Source organism: Armigeres subalbatus, chromosome 2 (genome assembly GCF_024139115.2).
Source record: "Armigeres subalbatus isolate Guangzhou_Male chromosome 2, GZ_Asu_2, whole genome shotgun sequence".
NCBI lineage: Eukaryota > Metazoa > Arthropoda > Insecta > Diptera > Culicidae > Armigeres > Armigeres subalbatus.
In genome coordinates, this window is record NC_085140.1 from 68,799,422 (window position 1) to 68,821,644 (window position 22,223).

General features: G+C 39.6%; 2 protein-coding genes across 3 annotated transcripts; one reads left to right on the forward strand and one right to left on the reverse strand.

Annotated features, from left to right (window-relative positions):
- Window positions 1-4,374: 4,374 nt before the first annotated feature.
- On the reverse strand, window positions 4,375-8,406 carry LOC134208870 (CCAAT/enhancer-binding protein zeta). Its single transcript, XM_062684820.1, has 4 exons — window positions 7,724-8,406; window positions 6,078-7,416; window positions 5,420-5,669; window positions 4,375-5,358 (listed from the first exon to the last, which is right to left on the reverse strand). The coding sequence occupies exons 1-4, from the start codon at window positions 8,228-8,230 to the stop codon at window positions 4,449-4,451; spliced, it is 3,006 nt and encodes a 1,001-aa protein (XP_062540804.1). The 5' UTR covers window positions 8,231-8,406; the 3' UTR covers window positions 4,375-4,448.
- Window positions 8,407-14,676: 6,270 nt separating this feature from the next.
- Window positions 14,677-22,223, forward strand: LOC134208871 (CCAAT/enhancer-binding protein gamma). Of its 2 annotated transcripts, none has more exons than XM_062684821.1 (3): window positions 14,677-14,787; window positions 14,848-14,937; window positions 21,826-22,223. In XM_062684821.1, the coding sequence occupies exons 2-3, from the start codon at window positions 14,860-14,862 to the stop codon at window positions 22,141-22,143; spliced, it is 396 nt and encodes a 131-aa protein (XP_062540805.1). In that variant the 5' UTR covers window positions 14,677-14,787; window positions 14,848-14,859; the 3' UTR covers window positions 22,144-22,223. The 2 variants fall into 2 exon arrangements, with proteins under 2 accessions (XP_062540805.1, XP_062540806.1); XM_062684822.1 differs by having other exon boundaries at window positions 14,731-14,791.

Below are 22,223 nucleotides of genomic sequence, written 5' to 3' on the forward strand. Positions count from 1 at the left end.
TCATTCAAACAAAACAAGCACTCGCGATTCCGATTTTTTCTGCACTTGCGACCGAGCGTATAATTTCGGGAGCGCCACTGATCATAACGTACCGACTTGGCCATTGTCGTGTCCTTAGGAGACAGCTGCATCCGAATCAGCCGTCTCCAGCTGCTGCTCGATTCGCAGCAGCTCCGAAGCACAACTGCTTCCCGCGAAATACATCACAAAACTGAACTGAATGCTCACTTCGTTGAACTGTCACCTGTCGCATCTAGTGCTCATGACTATATGACCTCTTATTTAGTCAATATATTTACTCATACCCCTCTCAATCCCTACACTAATGTTAAAGTAACTGAAAAGCTCTTGGAGCTCAGCAAGAGAGCTATATTTTATTTTAGCTATGATATTTGTCGTTTCTGTAACATGGAACAAGAGGAGATATTTGGAGTGACTGCAAATCCTGGAAAGGTAGTGGGTTTTATTAGCAACCCTATAACCAGAGACCGGCAGAGACCGTCGAAATGGCAACGTATGAAAATGCATGAAATCGTGAAAATAATACTCGCAGCACTTGAACTTTTTTCTTATGTTGTTTACATGACAATTGGCGATCAACCTAGAAGATGCGAACACATAGTTAATAGTAATTAGGGGTATACCACAAAAGTTCAACTCAATGGACGCAGTGGTTCTACGCCCCAACTAAAAAAAACATGTAGAGTAGAGTGGGGCAAGAGTGTGCGTGGGGTAAGAGTACGTTTTCGATTTTTTGAAGTAATAAAAAAAGATAAACTAGCCGCACTGCATCAGTTTGACAGGTATTCTGGCCTACTATTATCATGTGTAATTTTAAACGATTTGAATAAACAACAAGGGAGATATGGAGTTAGATAACTTTTTGGTCATTTTGCTAAAAATAATTGGGTTTCCGCAACTAGTATTTCATTACCATATATACGTTCAATCAGGTGAACATTATACCATTTCGATAACCTATTGTATAGAGTACTTTATGGTACAAAACACCAATCCGGTTGGTTTTCCGAGAAGTCAAAACCATTACTTGAATAATTTTTGGGACTGTGGGGTAAAAGTACGCAGGAACCGATGGGGCAAGAGTACGCATATGAATCTTCAAGTTATGATGTCAAACCCGTATCTCCGGCCGAAATAAGACTTCTTCCAAAGTGTAAAGATTCACAACTAAGAAAAAAGGGACAGAATTCGAAATTATCACAAGTTTTTAGGATAAGTTGAAGTAATTCGGTGTTAGAAAGAACTTTGCGAACAAAGCACTGAAGCGAAATAATGAAATTGTATTAGGACTTGTTGTACAACTAAACATAGTACGAAAAAACATTTTTTTCTAAATAATAATTTCATTTAATCAAAAGAAACATTCATAAATTACGCAACGTTTAGCTGGGAGGGGTTGCGAGATGTGTGACGATCCATATAATTTTTAGAGGATTCATACAAATAGTGTAATATAGGGGGAAGGGGTGATGAAATAGCCAAATTTTACGTTACGTGATTGGTGGACTTTCTTTAGGGAAATGCCTTTGTATACGCCACGCGAAACCTGATATATATTTTTACCTCTGTAGTTTTTTGTATATATAAAAAAAACAATCGTTTTTTGAATGAAAGCGCACATTTTTAGGACCCCCTCCCCCTTTAAGAGTTACGTAATAATAAACATTCCCTAATATATGCTCATTGCACATCAATTAAATGATATTAATTCTTATTTGTGTTAATATATACTCAAAGCACATGATTGGATAAATGCGTACTCTTACCCCACCCGATGCGCACTTTTACCCCACCGGTGGGGTAAGAGTGCGTTTTTCACTTGTCTTGCAATAAGGGTTCTACTAAAAACTGAAACGAATCTCAATAATTTCAATATTTTTTCCACTGGGTAACATAAAGGAAGAGTATATAAATCATCGACACTGATTTGATATGCAGAAGCTTGCTTCATAAGGGCCACATGATCGATTGAAAACTAAGTGCGTATTCTTGCCCCACTCTATGTAACACAATGTAACACACTTCTTCTGTACAACGTTACCATGTGACAAAATTAAGATATTAACAACGAATGGCCAGAGATTCTTAAGATGTGTGGAATTGAACATAATTGGATATACTAGACTTCTGTCGACAAGTCTCCAGACAAACTCTTCTTCAGGAATCCACAATCTTCGCATCTTCTTCAGGAATCCACAAGCTGCAAATAACTGCTAATTAGCTTTTTCATGGACTCTCGGAGATATCCTTGGGCTTAGAAACTTGCTGAAGCGTAGGTGGTATGTTGCTTCCCATCATAACTACCGAGAAGAGCTCTAGACTCAACATTAAAGAATTCTGGCTTATCATTATACAATTGACTAAGCCGGATACTTCAAATAGTTTCTAACGTCGCGTGGAAAAACATATGCATTTAAAAGAATAATTTTTTTTTTATGGAAACAGAAAGGAACAACTGATGACTTTTTTGTATAATTTCAAGAAATTCACGACTTTTTCCCACATTTCTCTCATGGACTTTGAATTCCCGCATATTTTCCGATTTCCCATACCATTTTTTTGAAAATGATTCCTTCCTGTTGAAATCATTGAAAAAATTGTGGGAAGGTTAATTGGCAGTTAATTGGCACATCATTATATAAAGAGCTTGATGATAATTTGAAAACTTCTTAAACATAGAACAAATTATATTAGTGCACAGGTGAGCATTTTCATCACGCCACGCCTCTGCTTTCCACACTTGGAAGTGTTGGCGTGGGAAATAGATGGTGGTGTTGGCGTGGAAAATAAATGGAAAGTATGGTTACCTCCAATATGTTTTTCAAATCAAAATCTTCCACATAATGTACATATTCACATCTGAGTTTTCAGAACTTTGTAAACTAGGAGAAGCTGGGAGGAGATTTCTTGGACGAGGGAGAAGGATACTATTATGGATCTGACCGAATTCCTGCAGCGTACAATAAAGGTCCTTGCTGCTCTACCACCTAAATCCTCCGCTTACTCTACCAAAAAAAAAAAGCCCCGTTTCGCCACTCGAGCAACACCACTGTTCAAATGCAACATTGGCACTGTGTAAAATGCCAAGAAGATCATCTACTCTACAAATGTCGGAAATTCCAACGGATCTCCATACCTAAACGGAACATGGTGGTAAGCAACAAACCGCTCTGCCGCAATATTATCTGAGTATTTTTGATAGTCTCTGGCCAGGGAGATCAAGACTAGTGCAATAATGAGGCTTTTGTAATTGTATATGATACCCATACCTGGTTTTCCTGAGTTGCCTCTCTCAACCGTTTAAGGGTCTGTTCACAAATTACGTAACGCTTTTGGGGGGAGGGGGTGGTCCAACTTGCGTTATACTTTGTTACACTAAAAGGTGGGGGAGGGGGTGGGTACTACCAAATGTTACGCATAACGCGAATAAAAATTTATTTGAATGTCTTGTCAATGTTTTGTCAATCATTGATTGAAGTAATTGTTGTTTATCGTTATCGAACATTAGTCATTATCGAAATCAAGCATGCTGACATAGCAAGACTGATATGCGTAAAAATACCAAGCGAATATTGTATCGACACCACCGCTAATCTATGTAATTGATTATGATCGCAAATTCTATTTTCGTTTCTACTAGCTGCATTCTTAAAATCCTTGATTTTTGATCATGTGCCGTCCCTAACAGTGTGTAAAAAATACCAAAACCCAAATGCCTCAGCAAAGAAAAAAAAATCTGCCTTTAAAATTTTCACAGTTACCCGTTACATGGAGGAGGGAGGGGGTACCCAAAATGTTACTTTTTGTTACGAGGGGGCGGGAGGGGGTCAAAAACTCGGATTTTTGCGTTACGTAATTTGTGAACAGACCCCCTTACTAAAAAAGGTCCAGGGCTGTAAAATAGGCACTTGTCTGTGCTAAGTTTATATTATTCGATTTTGTTGAGATGATACAAGTCCAAGTGATGTACTGTACCAGACGATTAAAAAAATCAACAAAAATGCAAATATTACAAATATATAATGCACAGTGGTAAAATGGAATAGTGCTAACTCCTTGACTAACTCATCTTATGACAAGTTGTTCTGAGTAAAAACTATAGATAAGGACTTCGGACAATTGAAGACAACATTCTAAACCAGTGGCGTCGCGTAACCTCACTTTTTTCCTGTGTGGGTAAGTGAAAATTTTGATATTTTGACAGCCCAGATGGAAAAGAAAATTATCAGAGTCGTTTATATTAATCAAAATCTAGTTATTCTAGGCATTTCCGCACACCAATTCCTTAAATTTAAACTCAGTGCACAGGTAGATTGAGGTTAGGGAAACGCCACTGTTCTAAACTGCTCTTAATTACATCGTCTGTAACTCAACATTTTTTAGGCGTTTACTAGCACTTACTTCTAGTACAAAGTTTAATCAAAGAACTACTTTCTTCGCTTACCTCCCGCTTTTACTCCGCCCTTTTTACCTTTTCCGAACGTTTTCGATTGCCTTTTTTCCACCCTACCGCCTTTGAACTTCTTGTTGCCTCCCATTCCTCCAGACGATGAACCATGCTTTTTACTGATGAAACGCTTTTTGCCACTCTGCATTCTGCTTTTACCACTGAACCGGGCTTGTTCCCATTCCATCTGCTTCATAGGGGCATTATCCTTATTGAAAATTTCACCCAGCGTGCCGTGCGATTTGCTTTCCTTCGAACCGACATTCTTCTCCAGCATTTCCGAGAAATCATCTGCTGCAGCAAACAGCGAATTGAAATCTCCCGTCTTCAGCTTCTTCTGGAACTCGCGATCGCTCAAACCACCCTCTCGTCGTTTCTTTTTGAATTTTGGTTCGTCTTCCTCATCATCCTCATCTTCGTCCTCTTCTTCGTCATCATCTTCATCCTCATCATCCAAATCGTCCTCGTCTAACGAAATACTTCCACCATCACTGAATTCATCATCCTCTACGTCAAATGGTGCTCGTTCATCATCCTCATCATCGTCTTCACCATCTTCATCGTCATCATCAATATCCTGTGATTCATCCCAATCGCCAAAATCATCATCTTCTTCCTCTTCCGTTTGCTTCTTTTTCTTCTTTTTGTCAGCTTTCTTGGCCAAATCCTGCTCGAACTCGTTCATAAAGTCCACCTCCTGATCGATGTCCGCACCATCATCATCCGCGCCCGGCACTCCCAGACGGTCCAGATACGAATCGAACTCATCATCGTCCAACGATTCCGCATCCGACAGATCATCGTCATCGTCCACAATTCCTTTTGCATCCTTCTTGGCTTTGGCTTCCTCCTTGGCCTCGCGTAGCCGTTCCCGTTTTTGCTCCAGAAAACTGATTGAATATTTTCAAATTAATATTTAGTTAAAGAATAAATAACTCGATCAACACGTACTGGAAAATGTATTTTTCGTCCTCGGTGCAATGATCTTTAGTGAGCGAATGAACGGAGATCCCACGTGATCCGCTAGGGACGTAGTCACCCTTTCGCTGCGCCACGCCCAGAATTTTCTTCTTAGGGACCTGTTCCCCATCGGCGTTTTCCTCCGTTTTGGGCTTTTTGGGATTCTTGAAGGCAAACCGATCTAGGAAGTGTCCCAGCGAGAAGTCTCGCAGCGGATCACCGTAGTAGCTAAGCGTGGAATCTGGAGGAAGAATAGTTAAATAGTTATCGAATCATTAGATCTCAAACTTGTTTTCCCTAAATATATAGAAAATGAATTGAATTCAAGTTTGTAAATTTTATAAATTTGTGAATAAATATATAAATTTGTGTAATTTTATTCTAGTATCAAACTGCTAAGCCCTTAATTAATCATTAAAACGGTATTGAGTAATAATTGATGCTGAATATTCGAATGAGAAATTACCATATCGTAGAATGGACCCTTTATTCTTTTCACATCCAAGATTTTCTCCTGTTATCAGAAACCTGAGTTAATTTGCTTTACTGTTTTAAACATTAGGTACCCCATAATACAAACAATATTTATCTATGAGTCCGGGGCTTAATTTGAATTGTTTGAGTTTTTGTAAATGTACTTTATACTCACTGTTTATGATGCTGTTGGCGAATGACTTGACCGTTGGGTGGAAGTATTCTAGATACCGTGCCAGCTCATAACGCACCGTGTACTCCGCCCCAGCGAATTCCGAAGCTCTATGAAACGGATCATAGTTCGTCACTTTACGGTTGCTTTCCTTTTTGATGGCCACTTTGTTATCCTCTCCGTCTTGCTCCACATCAACGTCCTCCTGTACCGAAATCTGTTTACCTTTCGTTTCGTTTTGTGCCGCAGTGTATCCATCCATATGTAACTGCCTACGTTTCCGCAAAATCTTGCTGACGATGATCAACACCCCGCAAACCTTAGTTGGCGGAAACTGGAAGGCAACCTGGAGCAATCGTTTGATAAAGGCCATAGCGCGTTCTGGAATGGGATCGTTCTGAATTGCACGATGGATGATATAAAAGAAAATATTCGAAATACGTGGGCCTACGGTGGCCAACCGTGAATCAAGCAACTTGCGATACAAGGCATTGTAGAACCGATTTTGTTCCACTCCTCGGGATTCAGTGATTTCCAGCATAAGCGAGAGACCTTGACAGGCGATCGATATATCCGCCAAATGGATCATACGATAGACAGTGTTCAATACCTCAGGTTTCACGAAATTCGCTATATCTACATTGCGTTTAACATTTCCGATCGCTTTCCTGAGACAGGCCAATATTGCTTGCATCGTCCGACTGTTCACTTCTCCTTTGTCTGTTAAAATCTTGAAAAACGAGAAACAAATGTTGATCATCTTTTCGCATGAACTGAAATCGCCATGGTTGCTTATTGCTGCCAAGAATGTCAGCGCGTAATGCTGCGCACTTGGTGAGATGTTATTCCTGAAGAGTAGCTTCTCGGTCTCCGTCACAATCACCGGACACATAGCCGAGTGTTTCTTTGCGACTTCCGTTAAGTGATACAACGCTTTCACAGCTACCTTCTTGCTCGGGTCTCCCAACTTATTGACTAACATCGACAGCAGATAGGCTTCTTTCTCAGGGATCATGGTGAACAATTTGGATGCATACTGAATCACCTTCATTTTGCTGTTATCCTGCCCGGTTTGGATAACCGCCGATAAATTGTTCAGATATGTGAAATATACATCTCTCAATGCATCCTCAAAATGCCAATACGCATATATCCTATCTCGCAAGCCCTTTTCCAACTCCTGCTTCTTAACATTTTTCCAATCCGCACCTCTCAATGGAATAGAAACCAACTTGCGGTCCATCGGCATTACAGAATTCAGCATCAATTCGGACAGAACTTCCACTACATCCAAGTGTCCTTTGTTGGAAAGTTTAACCATGGCCACCACAGTCTCCAGCGCCTGCAAATATATTTGTTCACACAAGCACACAATTTAGTATTTAAATCATAGAACCAGAGAGAAATCTTAATAGTATGCATTTCAAACATCTGATGTTTGTTAACATTTTGACTCAAATCCCTTACTAGAATCTTGAATTCGTTAGCAATCTTGATTATTAATCAGAGATGAGCCAGCCTAGGTTTACAAGTCTCTTGAATAAAGACAATAATTTTAAAAATCTTGATAATTTGCACGGAAGTCCATCAAAGTTTAAGCCCGCTAAGGTTCGAAACATGAGTCAAAACGGTATCGGTTTGCCCCTCACCTGCAAGTTACAAAGTGGATTCGTTTGCACCAACAGTGCTCCAGCGTTGGCCCTATCCCGAGAAGTACCCTTCTCCAGCGCCGTTAACAACCACTTCGCATCGGACGGATTGTTCTTCATCAGCGTACGATTTTCCGCCTCGAAAGCCACACGACAAAGCTTCCTGAGCTCGGCGATTTCCGCATCTTTCAGTTCTACCAGCTCGCCGACCGTATTGTACCCATCGAAATGCTCGTACCAACGGCGCTCAATTGTGTCCGCACCGTCATCCCCTTGGACCGACATTGGCTTTTTCTGATGGTGCTTCTTTCCTTTAGGTCCACCACCATCCCCACTTTCAATGTTCGGGGTAATCGGATTCTCTATCGAATCCACCGGAACTTCCTGCTGTTCGCCATCCTCTCCGAAGATGATTTTTTTCTTGCCTTTTCTCGACTGTTTCGGTTGCTGTTTGTTCTCGTCCAAATTGTCTTTTTTGTCTTGCTTTTTCGTTTGTTTGATGGACATTTTTATCACACTATTTCACAGCCACACCGAAATGAATATTTAAATTACTTTCACGCACAAAATTCACACTATTTGAACAATTTTATGAAAATAAAATAAATTTTTGACAGCATGTGCACGATTATTGACCGTTCGAAAAATGTGCGTTGTCGATCCACCGTTCACCGTTTTGTTTTGACATTCTGTCGTTCTGTTTTGATTCTCATATAAACGAGGTTATGTTTAAAAACAGGGCTGCAATCAGTCATTATGCACGTTACACACCTAATTCAGGTATCCCTGTTTGGTAAAAAAGTTTTTATTTTGAAAGTCATTGAGAAAATTCTTCATATTGAATATAAATCAATACCAAATTTTCAAAACAACTTATCTGCTTTTGTAAACAACGATACAAACGACGATTTGACGAATATGAAAGCAATCCCACGGAAACCGACGCCATCCGCAGGTAGCAGAAACCTTCACCTTCGCATTTCAAGACAAAATTTTCAAAACGATTTATCTGCTTTTGTAAACAAAGATTCAAACAACGATTTGACGAATCTGATAGCTCTCCCACGCAAACCAACACCACCAATAGACGAATCCAAGTAAAAATAAGAAGAAGACAAACGACGGTGTTAACTTTGACAGATCCTACAGGACAGCATAGGGAGATCATTTTAAAATGCTTATAATAAATTCTAGACAAAATTTAATTAAAATCTGATTGATGTATGGTACGGAAAAAGTTCCGAACTGTATGATTAGGGTGGTTCAAAAAATCGATTTTGCTCCACAGTGCTCAACTGATTCTTTACCATGTTCTGAGTATCCTCTAAAAATTTGAGCTCATTTGGATTAAAACTGATTTAGCACAAGCCGTTTCAAGTTTGCATGTAAATTAGTATGGGGAAATTTATTTTTTAATATACTGTTAATGACGCTTCCCCATCAAGCGTAGGTTAAAAGAAAACCTTAATAGCTAAAAGGAATACTCAACAGCTGTCACTCAGTGAAAACCGCATCTCAATTAATCGTTCCAATAATTAGTAATCGAATTTAATCTATACCGCGAGGGGCGATCAACTCGTTAAATCAGTTGAATTGTAAATACGTGCATCTAAAAATACATGAAAAAATACTTGAAAAATACAAAAATTCTTCTTGGAACCTTAATTCGAAATAATTCATTAATACACCGACAATCCGTCAATACGACATAAAGTACAATTTTAATACCTGATTAATACGCCGATTCACCAAAAATACGTCAATACATGTCAATACCAATCTGTTTATTTTGACAGATATGGAAATGGAATTATTGTTTTGAAAAAGAAAATCTGAGGCACAACTTGTGTAGGCATGTAATCTCCATTCCATTACTACCGACTCGATCAGCGGTACCTGCACCAAGTAGGATGGACACAATCGAGATGAAAAAATCACTTTTGGAATATTGTGGAGGATATCCTTGGGGATCCAATCACCCAGCGAATCCCCCTGCGGGATTTGCTCGCATCAACGTATTTAAGACAATTTCGGATGTGTTCAAAGCGAGTTTCAAGGTAGAGCTGGAATGTTTTGTTGGTGAATAGTTATAACTATAACGATATTTGAAAAATCATCCGAAAACGTTCACAGCTTTTATCGCAATCCACATGATTTCCGGGTTGTCCCAGGACATTAGAAACTACACTGGCCGGCAGAGCTCAGATATACCTTGAATTTTATATAAAATATTGCGGTAAAACCAAAATGACTTTTTCGGCAAGAAATTGATTTTTGAACATCTTTCCTATCATTCAGTGTCAGTTTTTTCTCTAAGTCTTCGTGAATTGATCTCAATAGTAAAATAAGCACTCGAATATGCTGTGAAATCATCAATAATTTTGATTTCAGGGTGTTTAGATTTCAAATCAAAATAAATGGCAATGAGTGACCATAACGTGATCCAAAACATTTTTGAACCTTTCAATCATTTTTACCAGCTTTCTAAATATTAATCTCGATGCTAACGTAGCAAAAATAGTTCTCAGCATAAATACATCATTATCGAAAAAGTTTTCATTTCATTCAAGATCAAAATATATTGAAACATGTAATCTTCTTGTCTTTGTTTTGAAAAGAATTTGATGGTTTTGGCAAATATGAGCACGATAATAATGCAATTTCACGAGGTCGAAGCAAAAATCTCTTCCCTCCTCCCATTGCTCCCTTGCTCTTCTTAAATCCCATTGCTATCTGTCAGAGTTTGAATGAAACATAGCTGCCATTCCAGAACTTTGCCTCGACTTCGCGAATGAAAAAAAATACCGTCAACAAGACGAGAAAAATTCAATTCATAATGAAAAATACACGTAAAATTCAATTAATGATGAATTTAATACACTACAATACAAAAATACACAAAAATACGTCAATACGCTAAAAAAATACAGAAATTCAAAATAATTCCTCAATACGCCTTTTCAATTCAGGCAGATGAATCGTAAATACATGAGTTGACAGCCCCTCGCTATACCGTGGTTTTCTGGAGCTAATTGCATAACTCATCAACAGGCAACATTACTGCTCGTGGCGCGAAAGATAGCACACACAAATTCAGGCTACTATGTTGCACTGCACATTTCAGTGATGCCCTCAAAGAAGTTTAACGATCATGACTAAAGATTCGTAACCTGTCTTAAAATCGATTACTAATTATTGGGGCGATTAATCAACATGCAGTTTTCGTTGGGTGGAAGCTGTTGAGTATTCCTTCAAGCTATGTAGGTTTTCTTTTAACCTGCGCATAATGGGGAAGCGTCATTAACAGTATAATGAAAAAATAAATTTCCCCATACTAATTTGCATGCAAACTTGAAACGGCTTGTGCTAAATCAGTTTTAATCCAAATGAGCTCAAATTTTCAGAGGACACTCAGTACATGGTAATGAATCAGATGAGCACTGTGGAGCAAAATCGATTTTTTGAACCACCCTACTGTATGATAGATACATTTTTGGAAAATATTCAAAAAATTGAGATAAGCTTCCAGATATGTAATTCAGAACTTTTTCCGTACCGTACATCAATCAGATTTTAATTAAATTTTGTCTAGAATTTATTATAAGCATTTTAAAATGATCCCCCTATGCTGTCCTGTAGGATCTGTCAAAGTTAACACCGTCGTTTGTCTTCTTCTTATTTTTACTTGGATTCGTCTATAGCTAGGTGAAGGTTTCCGCTACCTGTTGTCAAATCGTCGTTTGAATCTTTGTTTACAAAAGCAGATAAGTCGTTTTGAAAATTTTGTCTTGATTTATGGTATTGGTTTGCGTAGGAGTGCTATCAGATTCGTCAAATCGACGTTTGAATCTTTGTTTACAAAAGCAGATAAGTCGTTTTGAAAATCTTGTATTGAAATATTGGTCGCACACATATTTTAGGGGACCCAAATATATGCAACAAACTTCCTTAATCTACCGAAGAGCAACTACAACTAACCGACGCCTTCCTATCCGTCTACATTCAACTCACTTGAACGAAAAGAAAGTTAAACAAGCTCATCTTTTGACAAGGCAATTAAATCCAATTGAGTTGTTCAACTCACTTGCCCTGTCAACTTTCTTTTCCTTCAAGTGAATTGAATTAAGGTGTTCACACACGTTCAATTCGCGTTCGATTCAAGCGACTGCTCAATTCACTTACCAAACCAACACCATCAATAGGTAGGTGAAGGTTTCCGCTACTAGCAACCCTATAACCAGAGACCGGCGGATTGAAAAACTGTCCGAGAAAAAAAAATTGGCCGAGGAATTGGCAACGTATGAAAATGCATGAAATCGTGAAAATAATACTGGCAGCACTTGAACTTTTGCTTGCTTCTTATGGATGCAAAAAGTAAACAAGTCGAATTGGAACCGCTTTTGACGGTTCAATTGGAAACAAGATGGCGTCTTTGCTGATCTCTTATTCTAGTATTTCTATCCGAATTGCAGTTGAAAAGCATTGCAGTTATCGAAGGTGCCCGCCAGAGTAAACGCGACGTGCGATGCGACGCGACGCGACAGTGCAATTTGACACCCTGTTGATAATGATTGTTATTCTTTTACGTGAGTCGCGTCGCGTCGCATCGCACGTCGCGTTTACTCTGGCTTGCCCCGAACGTCTACACTCAGCGAACTGAACTATCGAAATTCATAACTGGCTCCTTATGAATATTCGACTGATTACTCCATCAACAGTGCTTCTTATACGCAGTTACCACCTCGAATACCCAAGCGTCGATGGGCGTGTAGTATACATACCGGCCTCCCGATCCCGACGTCCATGGCTCGGTCCATGGTTCGAACCCAGTCTGCCCGAGGGGCGATTCACTGTTATCGAATGATGAATCAAAAATACATAAATAAAATAAATACAAATATTACACAAAAATACAAATATTGCACAAAATACAAATAATGCACGGAAATATATTATTACACGAAAACCACATTTTAATGCAAATAGTGCAAAGAAATATTTTAATGCACAGAAATATGGGTAAAATCGTTCATTTCTATTATTACGCAAGAAAATTGCCATTTATAAAAAGAAAACATTTAATGTCTATTCGGATTTAAATATACATGTACTGTAAAAAGCGGCAAAATACACACGACGAAGGAAACAAAACAACATCATGAAGGATGGCAGCTGCTTTCCGCAGTTAACGAGAAAGGATATATAATCCTCTACACACTTAATATTTTTTACCGGGATCTCAGCAAAATGGTCAACTTTTACCGAGATTCGCACAACCGTGCCCCAGCAAACATGTTTTTTGCCGAGATTTCTGTCAAAATTGCTGAAAATCAGCAAATAATTTGCCGAAAATCAGCTAACAAACATCATTTTTGCCGGAATATCAGTTTTTTATTTTGCTGGCGCACGGCTGTGCGGATTTTTGCCGAGCTGCAGAAATAAAAACTAAGTGTGTATATAAAACTTCGAAGTACGTTTCAGAAACATGTAAGACCTTCGATAATTATGCTAAACATATATTGATTAAGTTTGACAGCAGAGACCTGAAATCCATGGAATATCCGCAGTAAATTGTGTGTTTACAAAAATATCGCAGGAAGAAATATATGTTTTTCATATTGATTCAGTTATTGGCAAGGTTGTTGGAGTATTTTTAAAACTTGTTTTATTTGGTATATGAATGAAGAGATGTTTCAAAAGCATCGAAAATAATGGCTTTATTGTATTCATCGATTGTTTCACACTGATATTATCATTTATTTTAATAATTCATGTTCAATAGCCATATCTGAAATCAAACATGCCACCGAGCATAGGAATATGCCACTTTCTCTTGATCTGCTATAATTCTGCACGAGTAAAATTCAAGACAAAATTTTCAAAACGACTTATCTGCTTTTGTAAACAAAGATTCCAACGACGATTTGACGAATCTGATAGCTCTCCCACGCGAACCAACACCATCAATAGGTAGGTGAAGGTTTCCGCTACCTGTTGATGGTGCTGGTTTGCGTGGAAGAGCCATCAGATTCGCCAAATCGTCGTTTGAATCTTTGTTTATAAAAGCAGATAAGTCGTTTTGAAAATTTTGTCTTGAATTATGGTTTGCAGGAAGGTATTATTTCCACCAGACTGGTCCCGGTTGTATTTTAAATTGACCACGATTTTAAATTTTACTTGTCGCATTCCCGCCAATCCCGCTCCATTAATATTTATGGAATGAAAATCCTTCGGAAAATTCGACCACATGATTTCCGATGCGTGAATCTACCTTCCATAATAATACATCCAACATAAATCAATTTCCTAACATGTAAGTTTCATCTCCATAGTATCATTCCACACATCCCACTTGTATTTGAATATTGATTTTATCATAAAATGCCAGAAAAAATGCGAAAGAAATGCAGATAGGGACTGATGAAAACTCCGAGAAAAACTACGCCATACAATTGGATTTTTTCGGCTTCAAATTTAACATCAAACGTAAATACTGAAACGTCAAAATTGCGATCAAAATATTCAAATATTCGATTTCAATCCGTATTTGTGAAAAAATTCGTTAATAATACTTTATTGAACAAATAATTACATTAATTCAATTTAGTGCATTATTTCATCCAATACGTTGAAATACACGGAAAATACATCAATACATCATTCAATTCGTCGGGCTGAATCAAAAATACACAAGTGAATCGCCCCTCGAGTCTGCCGCACTTCACTTTTTTTTAAATGAAAATCATCATTCATAAGGCAACATATTGAAATTCATACCGATTCCTTGTGGCAAATTTCCATAAGGCGTTTTATTGAAAATCGTACGTCCATTTTCCTCAGTGTACTGTATTTATTGGAAACGAATTCGGCTAGTCTGTCCTGTTGAAATACAACTTCGGCGAGCTGTCATCACCCAGACCACCCAATAGCAAAAAACATAATTTGTTATATTTAGCATTCTTTCAACTCCAACCCTGCGTGTGTTTTGCTTTGCGAGCCTTTTGACGCTTGAGGTTTTGTTTTTTGCTTTCACCTTGCGAACGCGGAAGATTTGTTGTGACAACGTCTGTAATATTTTTGAATTTCTCGTCATATCATACAATAAAAATTATTTGAAACTACAGAAATTCCGCAAGATGCCACCGAAACGGAAAGCACCTACAACGGACGAGGATGACGACGAGTATCGCAAGAAGCGGGACCGAAACAATCAGGTGCGTAGATTATTATTTCACCATCCGAAAGGTGATTTCATTTCATCGAAGAACACTATCGATTTTGCCTCTCTCGTACAACAAAGTTGTATTTACCGAAAGGCTATCATTTCACTCTAAAATCGGACTTTTGACGTAGAACTACGTCTGTCTTTTCTATATTGGGGTACACTTTACGATTGCAAAAAAACGAAAAACATCACGAAAATATGATAGGCTTTGATCGTTAATATTTCAGCCGTTTCTCGATGGATTTTCAATTTTCTTGGATCATTCGATCAAGGAAGAATCAACGCTTCATACACGATCTACACTGAAGTAGTTTTTACGCGGTTTGTTTTTACACGAATTGCTTATTATGCGATTTTTTTTCACCCGAATTTCGGGATTTCCGCGATTTATTCAGACATATTTTGGGATTTGGGCGGTTTTTAACGTTGTTTTAATTTACGTGGCCCATATCCTCCGCGTAAAAACCCACTTCAGTGTGTTGCAATATTTATGTATGATAATATTTACTATTGAAAACAGTTTAGCAATCGGTTTCGTTGAATCAGTCAATCTCGTAAGTGCATCGCAAGCTTCTTCTTCCATAGCACTACATTCCAACTGGAACTTGGCCTGCTTTTCAACTTCTATTAGGGAGCATCCACAAATTACGTAACGCTCAGAGGGGAAGAAAGGGTTGACCGAAGTGTGATAATCCATACAAAAATTTTCAATGGTTCATACAAAAAATGTGACATAGGGGAGGGGGTTGAAAATGGCATTTTTTTGCGTTACGAAATTAATGGATCTTCATTTAAAATTTCTTTAGTTCAAGACAAAATTTTCAAAACGACTTATCTGCTTTTGTAAACAAAGATTCAAACGACGATTTGACGAATCTGATAGCTCTCCCACGCAAACCAACACCACCAATAGGTAGGTGAAGGTTTCCGCTATCTGTTGATGGTGTTGGTTTGCGTGCGACAGTTATCAGATTTGTCAAATCGTCGTTTGAATCTTTGTTTACAAAAGCAGATAAGTCATTTTGAAAATTTTGTCTTGAGTTATTAATTGAAAGCTTGTTAGATTACACCACCTGCCGATAGAGTACGTCCCATCATTAACGACAACTTCACTTGACGCTGCGAGAGAAATCAACCGTGTACCTTTTTTCGCCTTTATAAATGTATTTCCGTTTCCTTTATCGATCATTCGCGACTGTACAAAAACGAACTACAGATCATAATAAATACGCTCTTAGTGAATTCTCGTTTTTTATTAACTTACTGTTCGATTTTGCCCAACAGGTTATGGGCCCAGCGTCGCGAGTGCACGTATGAGTATCGCGGACGGTTTGGAGTAGAAATCGGGTAGAAGTGCATCGCGAAAAAAATTGTTTCTTCGGCGTGTCATCGTTTTTTCAATGCAAAGCAACATGTCGGCGAACATAAGCTTGGGCGTAGATAAGTTGAACGACTTTAACTACGAGCTCTGGAAGTTCCGCATGGAGCTTGTCCTGCTGAAAGAAGGATTGAAAAATGTAATCGATGAGCTTCCGCCGCAAGCGCCAACTTCCTCTTGGCAGTATAAGGATGGCAAGGCTCGTGCTCTAATCGGACTATCAATTGATGACAGCCAAACATGCCATGTTTTACATGCTTCAACTGCACATGAAATGTGGCTGTCATTGAAAAATTATCATGCTCGATCATCGCTTGCTACAAAAATACACGTTCTGCGAAAATTATTTCGGATGCATTTACCGGATAATGGGAGCATGGCGGATCACTTGGCTAAAATTACTCAGCTGGCAAACAGATTGTCCAATATGGGAGATCCCCTGAAGGATTATTGGCTGGTAGCTATCATCCTGTCGAGTCTGAACGAATCTTACGACGGCTTGATCACAGCACTAGAAAGCAGACCAGAAGCTGACTTGCAATTGGAGTTCGTGAAAGGAAAATTGCTGGATGAGTGGAGAAAGCGGATGGAAAAGTCGTGCGAAAATGCCGGTGTTGGGAACGAACAAGCAATGAAGATGGAAGTGAGTGTATACAAACAAGAAAAAAAAGAAGAAAGAAAAAGTGTGCCGGAAATTGGTATATGATCGGAAGAAGAAAGAGAAGGAAAGTGCATGTGGCCAGAAGGCAAACGTAGTGATTGACGAAGAAGAAGCTGATGAGGGGTGTCTGGCCACGGGGTTACCCGGTGGAGAATCTGGCGACGTGGTGTGGTGCCTTGCCTTGACTCGGGGGCAACATCGCATATGACCAGTGACGCATCGCTCCTGGAAAATGTCAAGCAAATTAGCACAACGATTGGCCTCGCTAATGGAAATAAGATCGCTGCAGTGGGAGTAGGTTTGAGCCGGTTCCGTTCGCTGGATGGATGTGGTAAGACTGTTCCTGTGGCAATCAAGCAGGTTTACCATGTACCGGCGTTGATCGGTAATCTACTGTCGGTAAGTAGGCTGACCGATGAAGGTTGTTCCGTGAAGTTTAGTCAAACTGACTGTGAAATAGTAAAGGAAGGTAACATCATACTCCGTGCTGAAAGATGTGGTAACTTGTATCGCCTGAAGACATCAGCACAGAAGGCATATTCGGCGGCTGTGGGTCACAATAATGATTGCATCCATGCATGGCATCGTCGTCTCGGTCATCGAGATGAACACGCGATTGAGAAAATCGTTCGGAATGACCTGGGGATTGGACTGAAATTAGAAAAGTGTTTGGTTAAATCCGAGTGCGTTGTGTGCTACGAAAATAAAATGGCTCGAGCACCGTTTCCTAAGAAGTCTGGATCAATATCGAATGCTGTGGGAGATCTCGTCCATACTGATTTATGTGGACCCTTGGAGGTGGCAACGCCACGCGGGAATCGTTATCTGATGACTATGGTGGATGATTACAGCCGGTATTGTGTTGTGTACCTGCTGACTAATAAATCGGAGGCTGCTGGAAAAATAGTAGAATATGCAAAAATGCTGCAAAATCAGTTCGGACGGCTGCCCAAGATTTTACGCTCGGATGGAGGAGGTGAATATTCTGGTACTTCTCTGAAGAAATTCTTGGCTGACAATGGAATTTTGTTGGAACAGACTGCGCCTTACAGCCCTCAACAAAATGGTACTGCGGAACGGAAAAATCGCACTTTGCAGGAAATGATGCGATGTCTTTTGTCGGAAGCCCGTTTGCCAAAACAGTATTGGGGAGAAGCTGTGACAACTGCAAATTTTCTTCTGAATATGTCACCGACTGCTGCGATTGATGTGACGCCGTTCGAACGCTGGTGGGGTAAGAAACCAAACTATTCGATCCTTCAAGTGTTCGGAGCCGAAGCGTACGTGCATATACCAGATGTAAAACGACAAAAGCTAGACCCCAAAGCAAGAAAAATGATATTTGTCGGATATGCCGAAGGAAGGAAAGCGTATCGCTTCCTTGACCTCGCAACAAACCGTATTACCGTGAGTAGGGATGCAAAATTCCTTGAGTATACGAGTGGTTGTAGTGAGGATTGTGACAAGCCTAATGACTCTGAAACTGGAAAAGTGAAGCATATTCAGCTGCCTGTGTCTGAAGAAGAAGAAAATGTTGAAGAACAAAGCGTGAATTTACCGGAAGTAGATTCGAATCCGGAGAATGAAATGGATGACAACGATCCGGATATCAACAATTCAGCAGAAGTAGGACAACTTCGTCGTTCGTCGCGTATCAATAAAGGTATTCCTCCACGGCGTCTCCTGGAAGAAATTTTTCAAGTTCGTGCTGCCGGTGACGAGGAACCACATACTTTGCAAGAAGCTCTGTCATGTCCCGACGAAGCAGAGTGGCGTGCCGCCATGGAGGAGGAGATCGAGTCCCACATCAAAAATGGAACATGGGAGCTATCAGAATTACCAAAGGGACGTAAAGCGGTTGGTTGTAGGTGGATCTACAAAGTGAAACGTGGCGCATCGAACGAGATCGTAAAACATAAGGCTCGTTTAGTAGCTCAAGGCTACACTCAGAGGTACGGAATAGATTTTGAGGAAACATTTGCTCCCGTCATCAAACAAACAACGCTGCGAACATTGTTAGCTGTCGCATCCCAACGTAACCTTATTCTTCGCCATTTAGATGTTAAAACCGCATATCTTTTCGGTAATCTAAATGAGGAACTGTATATGAAACAGCCACCGGGTTTCATAACTGAGGGAAAGGAACATCTCGTCTGTAAGCTTCGACGGAGCATCTACGGCTTGAAGCAGTCGGCCAGATGCTGGAACCAACGCCTTCATACAGTGTTGCAGCAGCTGGGTTTTAGACGAAGTGATACTGATCAATGTCTTTATACCAAAGTCGTTGGAGGCCAGCGAATCTTTCTGCTTGTGTATGTTGACGACTTACTCGTCGCCTGTCAGAGTGCAATTGAAATCGATAAAATAGCAAAAAGCGTTGAACACGCAGTTTGACATCACCGACTTGGGAGAACCGGGCTACTTTCTTGGACTAGAGATCAAACGCCTCGAAGGAAAATACAGTATCTCTTTAGAAAGTTACATTGATAAGATCGCAACATACTTCGGACTACAGGATGCAAAACCGACCAAATGCCCAATGGACACAGGGTTTGTTTCGACTTCGGATAATAGTGCGCCATTTGTTGACAATTCTGCTTACCGGAGTCTCGTGGGTGCCCTATTATACATTGCGGTGTGTGCTCGACCGGATGTTAGTGTCAGTGCATCAATTCTTGGCAGAAAGGTGTGTTCACCAACAGAAAGTGACTGGAACGCAGCGAAAAGAGTGCTTCGTTACTTAAAATCAACCAAGGATATTCGATTGGAATACAGAAAAGAAACCGGTCTTATTGGTTTTTCTGACGCCGATTGGGCGGGTGACATAACTACTCGTCGCTCAACTACTGGATTTGTCTTCATGTATGCTGGGGGAGCCATTTCTTGGGGAAGCAGACTCCAACATTGTGTTACACTTAGTTCAATGGAATCCGAGTACGTGGCATTAGGAGAAGCAGCCCAAGAAGTGATATGGTTGAGAAGATTGTTTGGCGATATGGGTGAAACTCCGAACGAACCGACATGCATTATGGAGGATAACCAAGGATGCATACAGTTCGTACAGTCTGATCGAATTAACCGTCGCTCGAAGCACATAGAGACGAAGGAGAGATATGTACGTGAGCTGTGCGACCAAAACGTTATCCGGATGGAGTATTGTCCCACCGAAACAATGGCAGCTGACCTGTTAACAAAACCGTTAGGAACATCTAAACTTAGACAGCTATCCGGTTTACTTGGACTATCTACCGGCATTTGATGAGGAGGAGTGTTAGATTACACCACCTGCCGATAGAGTACGTCCCATCATTAACGACAACTTCACTTGACGCTGCGAGAGAAATCAACCGTGTACCTTTTTTCGCCTTTATAAATGTATTTCCGTTTCCTTTATCGATCATTCGCGACTGTACAAAAACGAACTACAGATCATAATAAATACGCTCTTAGTGAATTCTCGTTTTTTATTAACTTACTGTTCGATTTTGCCCAACAAAGCTTTCTATGCCCGCCATTGCATTAGTATGTATCTTGTGTGGCAAATACAATATATAAACTATAGTTATAGAAAGTTTCCAACCCGAAAACATCCTAGATCGGAACGAGAATCTATCTCGCCATTTTCGGATTCTGCTCCTTTGTTTGCAAGGCTAACGGAAAACCACAAGGTTCAAGGCGACAACCTGTACATTACATACAGCTACGTAGTTCAACGTCACCTTTGCGTACAACCCAATTGGGCTGCACCTTCGAGTTTTTTTTATAGACGTCTCGGAGACCCATGATGTTATATACCAATCGACTCAGCTCGTTAAACTGAACAAATGTCTGTATGTGTGTGTGTGTGTGCGCACACGAAAACCGAAAAACATTAGCCACTTTTTCATATAGTAATTTTTAACCGATTTTCTCGCAACGAGTTGCATTCGACAGGGTACAAACTCTAGTTGATCACTATTGAATTTTATAACGATTGCGCATTCCAAAAAATCCTAATATTAAGGTAGTTATGGAACATAGTAATTAACTTATACCATGCCATAAAATGCCTTGAAGTATCAACCCATGCAAGCTCTTCTATTCGATTTTGTACACGACTCTAGTACAACAATTGCAACGCAAGCTTTGATTGCATGCAAGTTACGACGCATAACGCCATAACGTTTCTGCAGCTTTCTGGTATAATAAAAAAGCTCGCATAAAACGCGCACGCTTAATACTTTACTTAGAGTGAAATCAGGAGTGATTCAGTTTCATTCCAAATTTTCGACCACTATTCTAGTTTGAATCTGGAGCAAAATAGAACAAACTCACTGGTTTCCCCAGCAGTGTTCTATTCATGTTTTTCAAATTTTCAATTAAATGAAATCATTATGTTGCTGCCATGAAAGGCGCTGTAATTGCAAAGTGGATTGATCCGTAGATAAAATGACGCATTCATACACCAAAACAATTGAAAAATATTTGAATCTCGTGATTCAATCGTGGTTCAAATCTGCGGAAAATAGAACTGATCGTTATGGTACCAGTTTTAATTTTTTGACAGTTGACTGGTATAAAAAATTAATCTAGAACAGCTGCTGGAAAAATTAATGTTTCAGATTCATATTCAAACTGACAGGCCCGAACGATTTGAATCACTGCTGATTTTACTCTTAGTGATTGTAAAATTAATATCACAAATTATTCAGCATTTCAACGAATTTCCCGATAATGCATTGGATTGTTTGGGTTTTTTTTTTAATAATGCACGAGAAAGGCACAATCACTGCTAGGTGGATCAATCTGGGTTTTTTAATTCGTTTAAATTCTCTGAACGTTATTTTTTCGTTTCTTAGGCAGTGAAAAAGAGTCGTGTAAAATCCAAACAACGCACCGAGGAAACCCAGGTTAAAGTCAATGAGCTGCGGATCAAGAATCAAATTCTGGAGGATAAAATCCAGAATCAAACGAAGGAGCTGAAATTTTTGAAGGAACTGTTCCTCACCCAAGCGCAGGCTAAATCCGATAAGTTGGTTGGCGTAAATCTGGCGGAGCTACTAAAGAGTTCCGACGATGAAAAAGATAGCGAAGAGGAAGGTAGTAGCAGTACAAAGAAGCAAAAACCGGGTAAATCAAGCCGGAGCGGCAAAGCTGGGTCCTCCAGTAAAAAATAGGTGTAAGGAAAGCTGTTGAATTTATGTACGTATATATGTTAGATTATAATTGCTGTTGCAAAAGAACCGATAGCTTAAAA

Coding starts and splice junctions, on each gene's coding strand:
- LOC134208871 (XM_062684821.1), top strand. CDS start 14,860: ATGCCACCGAAACGGAAAGCACCTACAACGGACGAGGATGACGACGAG. Junction 14,938..21,825: donor AGCGGGACCGAAACAATCAG/GTGCGTAGATTA, acceptor TTCGTTTCTTAG/GCAGTGAAAAAGAGTCGTGT.
- LOC134208870 (XM_062684820.1), bottom strand. CDS start 8,230: ATGTCCATCAAACAAACGAAAAAGCAAGACAAAAAAGACAATTTGGAC. Junction 7,417..7,723: donor ATCCACTTTGTAACTTGCAG/GTGAGGGGCAAA, acceptor ATATATTTGCAG/GCGCTGGAGACTGTGGTGGC. Junction 5,670..6,077: donor CGCCAACAGCATCATAAACA/GTGAGTATAAAG, acceptor TTCTTCCTCCAG/ATTCCACGCTTAGCTACTAC.